General features: G+C 39.3%; 1 protein-coding gene across 3 annotated transcripts in view; it reads left to right on the top strand.

Annotated features, from left to right (window-relative positions):
- The window catches only part of SWAP70 (switching B cell complex subunit SWAP70), a 36,092-nt gene extending 21,510 nt beyond the window's left edge, over nucleotides 1-14,582 (top strand). Inside the window, exons 5-13 of one of the 3 annotated variants that reach the window (XM_030451295.1) lie at nucleotides 1,705-1,851; nucleotides 2,141-2,249; nucleotides 3,567-3,748; nucleotides 7,558-7,665; nucleotides 8,891-9,057; nucleotides 9,819-10,017; nucleotides 11,554-11,650; nucleotides 12,409-12,527; nucleotides 14,452-14,582. In XM_030451295.1, coding sequence (XP_030307155.1) covers nucleotides 1,705-1,851; nucleotides 2,141-2,249; nucleotides 3,567-3,748; nucleotides 7,558-7,665; nucleotides 8,891-9,057; nucleotides 9,819-10,017; nucleotides 11,554-11,650; nucleotides 12,409-12,518 — 1,119 coding nt within the window. In that variant the 3' untranslated portion in view covers nucleotides 12,519-12,527; nucleotides 14,452-14,582. Of the gene's footprint in view, nucleotides 1-1,704; nucleotides 1,852-2,140; nucleotides 2,250-3,566; nucleotides 3,749-7,557; nucleotides 7,666-8,890; nucleotides 9,058-9,818; nucleotides 10,018-11,553; nucleotides 11,651-12,408 lie in introns of all 3 variants that reach the window. The other 2 variants (XM_030451294.1, XM_030451296.1) reach the window with 2 other exon arrangements.
- Nucleotides 14,583-14,923: the final 341 nt, after the last annotated feature.

The following is a 14,923-nucleotide window of genomic DNA, read 5'->3' as shown; positions in this document are numbered from 1 at the left end:
ATTGTCCTGTTTATTGCAGTATATTGTTACTTAAAGGTATTAGTTAATTGATGGCATGCTGTACTTTAGCTGTGTCATTGTGCACCTATCTTGGATCTCCAAGACTTATGGCAGTATAGCAGTGATAATTAAATTTGTTTATGTTTATTTTTCTGAAAGATATGTCTCTCACGTGATAGCTGATGTATAAAGATCCCCAAGACCTGTCAGTGGGCTCTTGGAAGATGAGAAGCAGTTGATGCTCAGAAATAATAGCCAAAGATTTTGCAGATCTGTGAGAGGAAGGTATCAGTCTGTTTTGGCTTTGAGAGAAAATTCAGTATGTCAGGAAGGGGAAAAACCCCTGGTTATGAGTGAAACTATGCAAGGCATGAGAGAGTGAGGCTGCTGGAGTCCTTCACACACCCTTGTGACCACCCAGACCTTAGGCCTGAGTACAGAGGTGGCCAGCAAAGCTGTTTATCTGCACATTTCTGTTTTGGAGCAAGGGGGTGGGATTGAAAGGGAATAGGCATGGCTGTGTCTCTGGACACATTTAACTGGCTAGAAAAGGCTGAGCACAAGTAATCTGTATGTGAAGGGGGCTGTTTCTTCTCTGTTTGTTTTGATTTCTTTTTTATTTTTTTTTCAAACAAGAGTTATTCCAGAAGTTCTGAATTTTTTTTTGCCCTCAGACCTGTTCAGAAAGATACCTCTGACTTAAATATGCTACAGCACAGCTATTTATTTGCTTGTATTTAATTGCTATAGCTAAAAGACATTACAGGAAAAAAAGTTCCTTGGTCTCCTTTCCAAATTTTCTACCCTTTTAATCTGGCGTACTTTGAGAACAGTGCTTTCTGTATGGCTTGTTCATAGCTATATGGATGCAGGTGGTTTAGTTTTGTCTGTGATTTGACATTTTTTTCTGAAATTAGGAGTTGGATAGAAGTATGAGAACAATTGGGGAATCTGGTTTCAGAAATGGCAGGGAGAGCCTGCAAAACTCAGGCAAACTTTGAAACTCTAAATTAAGAAGTGTCCAGGTGATATCAGAGCCCCTGATAAGATCACTAGAAATCAAACACCTGCAAGAGTGACCTATGATTGTATCATTCCCTCTTTTCCATAAGATGGTTTTTGAATTTCCATGGCCACAATGGATAATGGACAACAGTTACCAGTATTACTGCCCTTAGTATTGCTGCTTGTATTTTAGATGTGTTAATGCCCAGACCAGAGGTGGTTCCGCTTTATCTCTGGGATATCCCACAACAGGCCCACTTCTGTCACTGGGGTGTGCATCCACACAGGATTTACTCTAAATAGCAACTTTAATGAAAGCATTACAGGTCAGTTTTGGTGATAGCAAATGTCTCTGCTTGACTGAAGAAAGTTCAATGGTAAAAGTCATCAAAGAGGACCAAAGACCTATAATGATTTGATAATGAACAATAACAACAATAATAATCATGATTACTGTTATTATTAATGTTGTGGTTTGGTTCTTCAGTTAATTAAAAACTGGGCAGAAGAGCAGTGAGTAGTTTATCATGGCCTAAAATTAGCCATGGGCTGGTATTAGCAAGGGAAGTGTATAGGTGAAGTATTTAGGGCCTTGAGCTAACTTCTCTCTCTGCTCTGCTGGGCCTTAAAGCCATGTAACCAGCAGACCAGGTAGTTAACAGAGGCTGGGCATTTGAGCTGATATTTTGCTTTTTACAGGGCTATATGTTGAAAAAAGGTCATAAAAGGAAAAATTGGACAGAACGATGGTTTGTGCTAAAACCCAATATTATTTCCTACTATGTAAGTGAAGATTTAAAGGACAAGAAGGGAGACATCATATTGGATGGCAACTGTTGTGTAGAGGTAAAAAAAAACCCAAGCAAACCTGACCAAAAACTATGACTGTGTAAAGATTAATAAGAGTTAATCCTGTTTTGTCTGCAGGATATCTTTTTCATTAATGGATTTTAATGGATTTTGTTTGTTTGTTTGTTTTTTTACTGTATGTAAAACCAGTTCATAAACATTCTTTTTATAAAGGTTCTTGGTGCTGGTACTTGTAGCTTTGTAACAGATAGCTGCATATGTAGAACTTACCTATATAACTTAGATTTCAGTGTTTGCAAGGCTAATACTTTGTTACTCATTCTAGGCCTTGCCTGACAAAGATGGAAAGAAGTGTCTTTTTCTCATAAAGTGTCTTGATAAAAGCTTTGAGATCAGTGCCTCTGATAAAAAGAAGAAGCAGGAGTGGATTCAAGGTGAGATTTCAAAGCTGTTTGTTATATGAAATTTAGAGTAAACTGAGGTCTTACAGCTGTGCTTTTCTCAGATTTGAAATTCTTGTGATTTTTGGTATCTCTGTTTTGAGCATGTGGAAAGGAGCTCTTTTCTTTAAGAAGCCTGAGACTTGGGAAGAACTAAAGATGCACATAAGGGGAACTGGTTTCTGGCTTTAGGTATCTCAATTCTGGCAGCCATAGCCAAAATTAAATGCATATTATTATTCTGATTTTACTATATTGACTGTACTTTTAATGATGCAGAATACATTGTAAATTGTTGCTGTTGAGAAGAAAGGGAAAGCTTGTTAATTTCAATGTCATAAAGTAGTGGCTTTGCTTTTACACTTGTGCATGAGATATTATGGTTTGAGCTGAGGATATGGCTGGGAACTGGGGCTTCCTTTTCTGTCCTCACAGTGAAAGTTGCTCCTTCTGTGGGAGGTTTCCAGATGTGTGCTGAGTGATGGTTACATATGTTTTGTGGAATGAGGTAGAAGCCCTTGCAAAGCCACTGTTGCCAAAGCCATTGAAGTATGTAAAGCATTTAAATATTTGGAGTTGTGTGCTTTCATTTGTACATTTATTTAAACATTTAAACACCCTCTTTAACTAAAACATGTGTTTAATTACACACGAGTCTGGTGTGTATCAAATGATTACTTAATTCCAAAAGATTTGTTTTCACTGTTGCAGTAGGTGAATAAAATATCAAAATCATCTGCACTCCTCAGCTTTGCTCTCTGAGTATTTCCTAACTAAATATAAGTGAGGGAGAGCTGCTTTCTTATAGGGTAAAGTTTTCCCTTGGGGTATCAATAACAGTGAAGAGTTTAAGGTTGCTTCTAGGCAAGTAAGCAATGTATATATTAAATAACCTCTTATTGCACAATTAAGAGTCACTGAATCCAGATAGTAAGAAATCTTGAAGTGTTTGGGGTTTTTTGGCTGGTTGGTTTGTTTGTTTATTTTGTAGCTAGATACACAAGTGACTTGTGTGTCCAGTGCCTCTTAGAAATCAGTATTAGAGTTGAGATGATGCACTGGAATTGCCAGACCTTATCCTTGTGGCACACAACCAATATTGAAAGCCAAGTATCTTTCACTTCTGGTTTGTGTTGACAGGTAGTCTCTTGAGAAGTAAGAGAACTGACAACAGTTATTTATGGTTTAAAAATACATAAAAATTAAAATAAATAGCACAACCTCCCAAAATCACAGCGCCACAGATAAAGTTTAGCGTTTTGCTTCGTTCTCTTATTTTCCTCTCCCTTTGTCTTGCACTCTCCTTTCCAGCCATACAGACAACTGTAAACCTGCTGAAGGCAGGGAGCCCCCCACCCCACAAAGAGGCACGGCAAAAACGAAAAGAATTGCGCCAGAAACTCTTGGCTGAGCAGGAAGAGCTGGAGCGGCAGATGAAAGAACTGCAAATGGCCAACGAGAACAAGCAGAGGGAGCTGGAGACCGTACGAAAGGTGGGAGTGGGAGCTGCTGACTCCAAGTGGGAGCTTTAAGCTCCATCAGTGTGGTTGAGATGTGCTCTTGAAGTATAAGTAGGCTATTTGCTGTTCAGATGTTCAGAAAGAGGAGGCAAACTTGTGTCAGCATCAGTCCCCTAAACAAGTCCATCTGCTGGCTGAGCCTCCATGAAAGCTTTCTGCATCACCTGCTGCAGTTTCCAAGGACTGTTCAGAAGATTTTCTTACATCATTTTCCAGAGTTATGTTATGTGAATTCTATGTGTGTGGGAACTTTTCACACAGAGTTTCCAGAGATATAAATTTAATTTACAAGGATTCCAAAGATATGAAGTGATTTTGTGAGTATGTGCAGGCATAATTTTATTACAGTGGTTTGGGAGAAATTTATAGAGCTGGGGCATGTAGCAGCCATTTATAAACTATTTAAACGCATATTCCTTGTAAATTCGGGATTAACTTCTAAAAGCCTGGAAATTGGACTAGAAATTCCAGAGTATTAGGAGAAGACTTACTGAATACATTATTTTCTTTGTAGAGAGCTTTTTAGCCTAAATCTCATGACTGGCAGGAGACACCAAGGTACTTCTGCTATGGCAGCACACTAACAGTAGATTGATGGATCTTTGTACTTTGGAACAATTGGTACTTCTGCTATAGCTCTCCACAGAGAGTTGATCAGTATCCAGATATACTTTGTCTTGACTTTTTAAAGACTTGAAAGAAGAGCCAGTATAGCTTTTTATTGCTGCAAGACTTTTTAACCAGGAATTTACCTCTGAAATAATTTAAAACACCATCAACTGTCTCCCTCTCCAATATTTTGGCTGCTGAGTCCATGCTGCAGTCCAGCATTCCTGATCTGTGCTCTGTTCTTAGTCTAAAGCTTCTTCCGTTCCATCAGCCTTCCTAAATTTATATGTTTTTTTGCATTCCCATTTAGGACAAGTCTGCATCATTGCTTGAACTTTTCATAAGTGAAAAAATACTGATTTTAGGCCTGAGTTAACGATCAGTTCAGGAGGATGGGGGAAGGCCATAAATACTGCGAGAGCAACAGGACAAGGGACAATGGTATAAAGCTTGAAGAGGGGAGATTTAGATTACATATTAGGAGGAAATTGTTCATGATGAAAGTGGTCAGACACTGTCACAGGTTACCCAGGGCAGTTGTGGATGCTCCCTCCCTGGCAATATTGAAGGGCAGACTGGATGGGGCTTTGAGCAACCTGATCTAGTGGGAGGTGTCCCTGCCCATGGCAGGAAAGTTAGAACCAGATCATCTCTAAGGTCCTGTCCAAGCCTGCCAGTTCTGTGATTCTATGTAACGGGCATCAAGCAAGTCTAGAAAGCAAATAAAATAACACAGAATGTATCTTTTAAAATGTCTTATCACTAAGTCACAATTTCTGGTGAGGAGAAATCTTTGTCTTGAACTTTGAACTGAGTGCTGATGTGGGTATTGTTCAGTGTACCTTAAGTTGAGCCTGACAGTGGAAAACCATTTCTTAATGTAATTTAAGCACCTATATTCATCCATGCATTTAAGATTCAGATTGCAAAGTATGCTTTAAAGGATAGCCTATGGTATCTGCAAGTTACTGATAAATAATATACATTAACAGTAATCACAGGGCTGGATATTGGTGTTGAATTTACTTCATGGAGGAAATATTAGGGGGAAGATATCATGAGAGCAGTCTCAAAGGAGCAGTAGGATATTGACAGGCTCCAGGGAGTTATATAGGAAACATGAGGGGTAACCTAAAGAGAGCTGCAGCAAGAAGCACCTTTTAGAGCAGACTGGATTAAAATTACTTACCAAGGAGAGTAGTTTAGTCTCCAACAGGAACTACTACACTTTGATTAAGTGGAATTAGTGGGGAGGTACTGTGCTGGAGGAACTTGTAGTGTTTGCTTAGTTAGAAAAATGTTCTTCAAGGAAAAGGCTTTGTAACTGGTTCAGGAAACTGAATTGTTCTGGAAAGCTTTGAGTTAGATTTGTTCCTGATGGCAGTGAGCCACCACTTACACAGCACCTGCTAAAGTGCCCTCTGAGACTGGTTTGTATTTTGAGAGCCCCTGAAGTAAAAAATTTCAGAAGAAAACAGCCTTTGTCTAAAATAGATTTTTTTTTTCATTTTTCTAAATGGAATTTTGAGATACACACGTTCAACAGACTGAAAGGTAAGTTATTCTTTGTAAGAGAGTGGGCACAAGACTTGTGCACCCCTTCTGCTTCAGTTTGGGGTCTTGCATGGGCTTCAGAGACTGCCAACTAACACCTGTTGCAATGGTGTGTTCTTGTTGCTTCCCTCTCCCTCCCCACCTCCAACATTTGGGACTTTTCACTAAACAGCATCGTGTTGCCAGTAACCTTACCTGCCAGGAACTGATGACCTGACATGAATTAAGGAGGAAGTTGCTGATAAAGAGTGGACAAAAAGGGTATTTTCTTGTGGAGCACTCTGGCCAAAGCCTCACACCCACCCTTGTCTGTGAGTCTGCACATTCTCCCTCTCAGCTTAGGACTGGCAATGTTTGTTTAATTTCAAAGCGAGGAAGGAAATAAAAAGAAAATTTCACTTAAAGAGGCATCTTGGTTTTGACTACAATGACACGCTTTTAAATGTTCTGGCAGAGGAGGGATACTGCTTCTAAAAGACTGGCATCCTTTAAGCCTTTCAAAGGAGACCAATTCTGAACTGTCTTCTACAGCTTAAAAACAAACTAGGAGCTTTCTCCTTTCCTTCTTCCCATTTATGTCAGACAAGCACTGATAGGAATTAAAGTTTTAATCATTTAGGCATTTCATTAGTTCATCTAGCTTGTGTGAGGGAAGATGCATTAAATGTGGTACCTTCCAAGAAATAGTAAAGAAGATGGGTGTCTTGCTCTTACTGACCATCTGTGGAAATCATTTCACCAGCCTAGTGTATTACAAATGAAGGGTGCTTGCTTTATGTTTCCTCTTAAGCATCAGATTAGTTTCTTATGAAAAATCTGTGAAATAATAGTTTTGGGTTTTAGTTTGGTAAAGTTTTGGCTGGTGTATGTATATTTCTAACCTTCTGTGCATTCTAAAAATACATGCTATCAAAATGATGATGAAAGGCAAAGCTGTGGTAGCTGTTCTCTATTTGTGAAATCAAGATGGAAAAGAAGTTAAAGCTGCAAAAATATGTGACAGTAACAGCAGCTGCTTCCCAGATCTTTGCTCTGACAAGGCTAATTCTTCCCCTGATTTCAAGTGATGATTATCAACTAGAATTTTATTTACCTTACATGGAAATATAGGGGATGTTTAGAGGGATATGATTCACCTTAGTGATTCAAAATCTGTGGTACTTCTGCTTTCCCGTGGCAATTCAGTGCTTCTCACTTCTGTTTCTGTGTGAACTCTCTGCATGCTGGCATGTTGTCACTGTTGGAACTCCTGTGCAGTCCTGCCTGTGATGTGGTTTTCCATAGAGGTTTTCTATCCCGTATGAGGTAGAGAAGCAAATGCATTGATTTCTATCAGTTGTAAAGGAAATTTGGAGTAAGTCTGGCAATTGACTATTCATTAGTAAATTTTAAATGGAATTGCAAATAATAAGCTTAATTTTATTTAGCAATTGAGAATAGCTTCAGATGTTTTTTCAAAAAAGATGGTGCCCTAATGCTTTTTTTCCACCTTTGTTTTTTACATTTTTTGCTAAATACAAAAATTGTTAAGTACAATTCTCTTCTTCTTCCTCCAAATGGTTTATTTTTGACAAATTATTTTTTACTTCTCTTCTTCCTCCCCCCCTTTTCTCTTCCAGCAACTGGAGGCAGCAGCTGCTCGTGCTGCTGAGGAAGAGAAGAAAAGACTTCAGACTCAAGTCGAATTACAAGATCGCTTCAGTTTGGAGCTGGAGAGAGAAAAAATGGTCAGTAGCACACGTGGCTTTTTGCTGTGATTACAGAGTGAGTAATGCTCCCAGCAGGCACTTCCCTCCCAGGCAGTCACTGAAAGGAGGCTGGGGAATGCAACCTGTGTTTGCTAGAGGTATAGGGATAATGTTTTTACTAAGTGAATTAAAATTCTGAAACAGCTCACCTACAGTTTGCACAGAGTTCAAAGCTTAAATATTATGGAAAAATTGGGGAATATTTGACTGAAAGGTAAATGCAGACTGAGGTTATCTATGCAGTTTCCAAAGATGGATAACCTGCAAATGCAATGCATATGCAAATGATATGCAAAATTAACATGGGCATAATCAAAATGCATTTTAAGAAAAATTCCAACTTGAATATATTCCTAAATTTATTGCTTTGTTCCCTATACTGTGTCTTCTTTTACACACATACGCAAACATTAAAAAATAAGGAAATACTGTAGCTTTACAATGCTGCTATTATAATCCACATTGAGAATTTCCAAAAGAACTCATTTTCAGTCTCTAGAGGGGTTGTCAGGTGTAACAAGCTTTCTGTTAGCTGGAGAAAAGCACCAGAAGCAGCCAAGTCAGTGTGATGGAATGATGCCTTTGGACATAAATGCACACAGTGCTGCTTTATGGCCAAATGTGAATTCCTGAACACAATCACTTTCCGGGTCAGTGGGATTTGGGTTAGCTGAGGGAAAGCAGGCTGCAGACCAGTGGAGCAGGACATGCCACGCTGCCACACCTGACAGCAAGCCTTTCCTGCTGACTCTGGGATCTGTGCTTACCTTCTGGGAAGTACATGTTATGCATTACTAAAATGCTGAGGTTCTGGTGTTTTAATTTGGCTCAGTTCAAGAGCCAGCTGACTGCTGTTGTCCCCAGCACAGGGAGGGGCTCAATGGGAGGATGGCTCTGGTGCCACATTGCCCCTGGTTTCCTGCTCTGGTCAGTGAAAGGCAGGGAATGAGGACCCAAGTCTGGGTGACTGGATACTCAGCATCCCCTCACCTTCATGTGCCTTACCATAGTTTTAGCTGTAGTTGCTGTTCTCTTAGCAAAGCCAACCTCCTTAGCTGCTTTCCAGCCCTTATCAGTTTGGGTCTGCAGGCAGCAAGAAAAGGTTTGTTTCTCAAAATATTACTTGAGGGAAACCTGGCAATTACTTTAAAAATTAGAAATCTGAGTTCAGTGGTAGCTCATATGTGTCAATTTATGTCACTAGGTAAGACAAAAAATGGAAGAGCAGGTTGCTCAGAAATCATCTGAGCTGGAGCAGTATTTACAGAGAGTACGTGAACTGGAAGAAATGTATAAACAGCTACAGGAAGCTTTGGAGGATGAGAAACAGGCACGTCAAGATGAAGAGACTGTAAGGAAACTTCAAGCCAGGTATGGCTCTTACCTGGTAGAAATTTATTTCAATTCCTCAGTCTTTCTCCACAAGAACAAATCACTGTGCACTATTAAAGACTGCATGTTGGACATGCTGCTGGAAGGGGGGAACTACCTTGAAGTCTAAACTCAGGATAGATATTTTTTTCTCTTTAAGATATGAAGGCTAAAGCTAGTCTTCGTTATTATTTTGTTATTATTAATATGTTTATCTAGCCCTTAGCAGTGGGGAGTGCTTAGCAATTTCAGAAAAGCAGATGCACTTATTTTTCATGAGGTGACTTTTTCAGGGCTTGAAAAACTGAGATCACTCTGTACAGGCTTTTCAATTTTGTACTTTTTAAAGCAGTAACTGTAAGTAAAACTTGCTGCTGTATTTCATCACAGGTTTAAATTGTAACTGATAAAGGGTTGAGTCTCCTCTTACTCATATGGGCTTTGGTTAGTGTGGTTTGTTTCTTTATATATTTAGACCTCCCAAGATAATGAATTTAACTTATTCATGCTTGTTTCTTCTGTGGTTTTCAGTGTTGTGTATCTGCATTAGTGACTAAATTTTCTGAATAGCCCTTTGTAACAGTCACTCTGCTTGCACTGCTGGCATGATTTTCAGCTTTACACTGAAGACAAGCCAACAAGCAATAACTTTTTCTCTGCTTCCCAAAAAACACAGCAAAAAAAAAATTAGCTTGGCTTCATAATGGACACAGCTTCCTAACTGTATTAAAGTGCTGTTAACATTGCTATCCCTGTTGCAGATTACTGGAAGAGGAGTCAGCAAAGAGAGCTGAACTGGAAAAATGGCACTTGGAACAGCAACAGACCATTCAGATGACAGAAGCAGAGAAGCAAGAGCTAGAAAATCAGAGAATGATAAAAGAACAGGCTCTTCAGGTTGCTATGCAGCAACTGGAACAACTTGAACTGGAAAGGAAGGAGGCCCTTGAGCAATATGAGGTGAGTTGTTCTGCTCATCAGCCTCTCTTACTTAGCTGGGTATTCAGTAGTTTAACTGAGTTTGCAGTTCATGAAGGATTAGTATGGTACAAAAATTACACCAACAGGAAGGACAGTTATGTGTTGGAGTTTTTTGGCTTAGACCAGTAGATATGTTTGAAGAGGATGACATGTTTCGGAGGCACTGCCTCTTTATTCTTCTGTCCCAACTCCCACACAAACCAGCTAAGTCATAGCCTGAAGTACTCTGTATACATTTGACTGTAGACTAATAGTTACTCTTATGCAGTCCCATTGCTGTCTTAACTAAATGCCTTATGCTTTTGAATTAGTTATTCTTGCAATGTTTTGATGCTGTCATGGGCCACTACTGTCTTCTACAGATTAAAAATGTGCTGCTATAGGCCCTTGCTCCTCAAAAAAGGTATTTAAGCACTGAACTGATGTGAAGGACAGATGGAAACTATCCCAGATTCTTCCTGTGTATCAGTGCCTTGTGTCCCAAATGCAGGGGCTGTTGTCTGCTCCACTAAGTGTTTCTGGTGAAGGGCAGTAGCTGTATTCATGGAAGAAATAAGAGTCAGAATCCAGTGAGTACAGAGTCTGAAGTGCTGCATACTTTCTAGGAGTAGGGAGGTGTTGATCCTGTGTACATTTAAGTCAGGAAACAAAACATGACTGGGCGTGTGTTTGTGCTGTCTCTGTGCCACTGAGGTCAGCTCTGGGAAGGACAAGCTCGGGAGCTGTCTCAGCTGGCACTGAGTACAAGCACTGCACTGACTGCAAGCAAGGGCCCAGGTGGGGCAGTTCTGGCCACATTACAACTTCCCACATTAGTGTTACATCTAACACCATTATTAGGTTTCTTTTGGCTAATATTTGGCTTGGTTTTCACTGACATCTCTGGCTTTTTGTATATAAAACATTATTTACTACTTCAAAGGAATTGCTAAATACAACAGTATTAAAAAACCAACCACAACAACAACAAAAAAATCCCCAACCAAATACAAAAAATCCACAAAACAAATAGTGGAGTATGTCACTACAAGAGTCAACTCATTATATTAGAAATAATTAAACAGTCTTGCTTTTCATTTGGCATTGACCAAATGCCAGGTCTAGACTAATTCCTCTTTTTTGCTTGGATGTAACAGCAGGGACCCTTTTCCTACTTACATTTGATGATTTTTGATAGTGAGAGAGACCCACTAGCTCATCTTAGTTTGGAACAGAAAAGGCAACTTGTTTTGAAACTACAGTTTGTGCTTTCAGGCTTTCTCAAGACTAGCCCTACTTAGGCAGAGCTAAAGAATCTTGTAAAACCCCATTATTTTTGGATTCTGGTTTTACAGCATACTTTCATACAGCTAGTGACTGACAGAATTAGTACTGTTAGAAATTAAGTTCTCCTGTCTACACTGGAGGGGTGGCTGAACTAGCATGGTTCTGTCTTTAGAATTAAAAGGATGTTTTTTCTTCTTATATAAATAAAGTTGTTGTTTTCAGTAACTTTATTGAAACATCTTATTTCAGGAAGTTAAGAAGAAGTTGGAAATGGCAGCTAATAACACCAAGAGTTGGAAAGATAAAGTAGCTCATCATGAAGGGTTAATTCGATTAATAGAGCCAGGTAAGTGATCAACAGAAAAGTTACAAAAAAATTGTATTCATTATGTATCATATGTCTCAGATCTCCCAGTGATGTACTGAAATCTGCCTTTTCCTGTAGCTTATTGGTTTCACAGCAGCCTGTAAATTCCACATTTGTAAGAACTGCCAGTGGTAGTGTTTAAGTTTTTACCCCCAATTGGCCCTACAATGTAACAATTTTGAAATTATTATTATTGTTATTGTGGTTATTACTGGTATTAGTTTGTTTAGTTGAAGCAAGGCAAAGATCAACCCGAGCAATGTATGTTTAATGCAGTTAGCATAAATGCTAATTGCCAAAAATATGAAATAAAGACAGACAAAATATTTTTTGGGGGAAAAGTTTAATTTCTTCACATAATTAGCAGCTTGCCAGTGCTTTGTAATGCAGTGCCAGAGAGATCACTTTTCTTCAAGGACATCATCTCCAAAGGAAAAAAGAGGAGGTGTTACTAAGATACAAACATTTCGAGTGGGTGGGAAGCTGGGAGATAAGAATGCAGAAAATTCCAGCAGTTGACAACTTCTCACACTGAGTCCTGACTGACAGTCCCAGGCTTGCCTCCTCCCTCCTTGGTTAGACAGGTCCTCAGGTCACCTCTGCAAGGGCTTCTGGTCACAGAAGAGACAGCACTTACCAAATCATCCTGTGGTGATACTGGGCCTGTCCCACTGGGGATGGGTGAGTGATGCCCTGTCAGGAACACCCATTTCAGGTATTGCAACTCTCTCTTCCAGGCTCCAAGAATCCTCACCTAATCACAAACTGGGGCCCAGCTGCCTTCACTGAAGCTGAACTCGAGCAAAGAGAAAAGAACTGGAAAGGGAAAAAAGCCACTTCGGAGTAAGAAGGGGAGGTGAGGTTATCACTGGTGGACAGGAGCCTTTGTTCTGCTTTGCACAGAGCAGCTTCTTGCTTATAAAGATCTTGGTTTGCTCAGCAGGTTGGGCCTTTCTGCAGAGGAAATACTGTTCACCACACAGAAGTGTCTACTCAGAGATCAGTAATTAAAATATGTGGTGCCTGACAGTACTTTCTGTTTTCCCTCATGTTTCCAGAAATTCTGTTCTTTTATACAAAACTTTTCAGCTGAAGACTTTTTTTAAAATGTAGCTTGTGAAAGAGCTGTTTCTAAACTAGCCTGCAACAATCTGACACCATCTAACCAATCAGGCAGTGTCACCTTCCTTCCAAAAAAGTGAGGGAAGGTTTAATTGGTTCAGTTAGTATAATTTAAACCCAGGAAAATGAGTCCTGGAGGCTCTGTCCAACTCTGATAGAGCATTTCCTTTCCTTCCACTGAGTCTCTTTTTGTCTTTGCTCTGTCTGCCTGTTGCTTTTTGCACTGTGCTTAGAGCTCAAACAGTTTCCTCCTCAGTGAGGGCAGGCTGGCATCACTGGGTACCTTCTGGCTGGTCAGTTGTGTGTCCTGTTTTCCTGTTTGCAGGAATCCAAACAAAAAAACTGGAAATAGACAATAGACAAAATGCTGCTGTAAAACATTTGGGAAATGTAGTCACAAAGGATTGCTCTTCTACTGTCTCATATTTCAGATGTGCTAAAAAAAAAACCCCTTGAGAGTTCACTTCATTGTTCAAAAGATGCAGAGTTTTGACTTCCAGATTTGTGGAGCAGATGAGTGGAAGATGACAGCACGTACAGGCCAAATGTCTGCAGCAAGGCGATGTTTGTGCAAGAAATCTGATCATAACATATTGCCATTTTAGGTTCAGCACTTTTGTCTTATTCTTAATGAGGCCAGATTAAAAAAAATGCAACAAGAAAACTAAATTTGATTTTTTTAGATATAAATTATAAATGTGTAGCAATTGTGCTGTAGAAAAAAAATAATTTCCATCATTAAAATAATTTTTTCAGTGTTTCTAGTGACAAAGAACCTACTTCTCAGCATCAGAAGTTTTTCCGGGGACAAAGCCAATTATTTTTCTTTCCATAGGGAAAAGATGTTGCTTTGTAGATGTCCCACAGGAAAGAGAGGCCAGTGTATTACTAAGTAACATTGTATTCTTCCTGAACTATACAGACATTCTGAGAACCAGCTTTGACCTCTATATGCACACTGAACTTGGCCGTCCATCTCTTAGCACCTACTTTTTAGTTCAGCTAAATATTAAATTATTTTTAGTAGTTAAGAAGTGAATGTTCCAGGTGGGTAATCAGTGCAGTTTTGTACAGCATTGTGATACTTGGATCTCATAAGAGCAGAAGCTGTACAGAAGTGATCATCAGATTGGACTCAGTAGCATTTTATTTGTCTATTAACTAAGACTCACTTGAATACTGAATCTTCTCAGACATTTATTCTCTGGTAATATTTTTGTACTAATTGAAGTCTTTAATGTTTCAGTTAATGGAGAGCTGATTAGAATGGCAGGAAAATCCAGGATCTTCCTATTTGTATTTACTGTACAGGAAAGCAGTAGTTCATTAAGCTTGCTAACAAGGCATTTTTAAGTTTTATTATGTTTACAGAAGTAATGTGAAAAAAACAACAACCTGTAATAGAAATACTAATGTATACATTGTTAAATTTTGCTAAAGGAGATGGATCAGTTTTATAACTGCCAAACATCTTTCATGTGGAGAGCAGAAGGGTATTGGGGCTAAACCGGTTTAATTTTTCTAACACTTTATTTTGGACAAATGTTTTTTAAGAACACCAAATGATGCACGTTTTCATATTTTGTACTGTTCTTTAGAATTGGCTATTTAATAAAGTAATACAGAGTCATTCACATTGCTGAATTAACTTTTGACAGGATTTCCTTTGGTTACTGGAGTTGAAAATCAACTGGAGTGTGGAAGTATTACTATGATGGGAGCAATACTCTCTTAAAGGTGTAAGCAATACAATTTGTGTTAAACCTGTAATAAAGGCATTGGTCACAAAGACAGATAATACAGTGTCCAAAACACACAGCGCGTGGGTGTGTTTTGGACACTGTATGTGTGGGTTTTTTGGATACTGTCAGTGGGTCTCTTGGACAGTATGAGTGTGTGTGTATTGGTCACTCTGTGAGTGTGTGTAGGACAGTGTGAGTCTGTGTCCTGGACACTGTGTGTATGTGTGTCTGTCCTGGAGACTGTGTGTGTGTCCTGGACACTGGGTGTGTGGTGTGTGTGTCCATGTCCAGGACACTATGTCTGTGTGTGTATGTATGTGTGTGTGTCCAGGACACTACGTGTGTATGTGTGTATCCTGGACACTATGTGTGTGTGTGTCTGTGTGAG

Source organism: Calypte anna, chromosome 5 (assembly GCF_003957555.1).
Source record: "Calypte anna isolate BGI_N300 chromosome 5, bCalAnn1_v1.p, whole genome shotgun sequence".
In the NCBI taxonomy this organism is placed as follows: Eukaryota; Metazoa; Chordata; class Aves; order Apodiformes; family Trochilidae; genus Calypte; species Calypte anna.
This window is presented reverse-complemented; position numbering and strand designations above follow the sequence as displayed.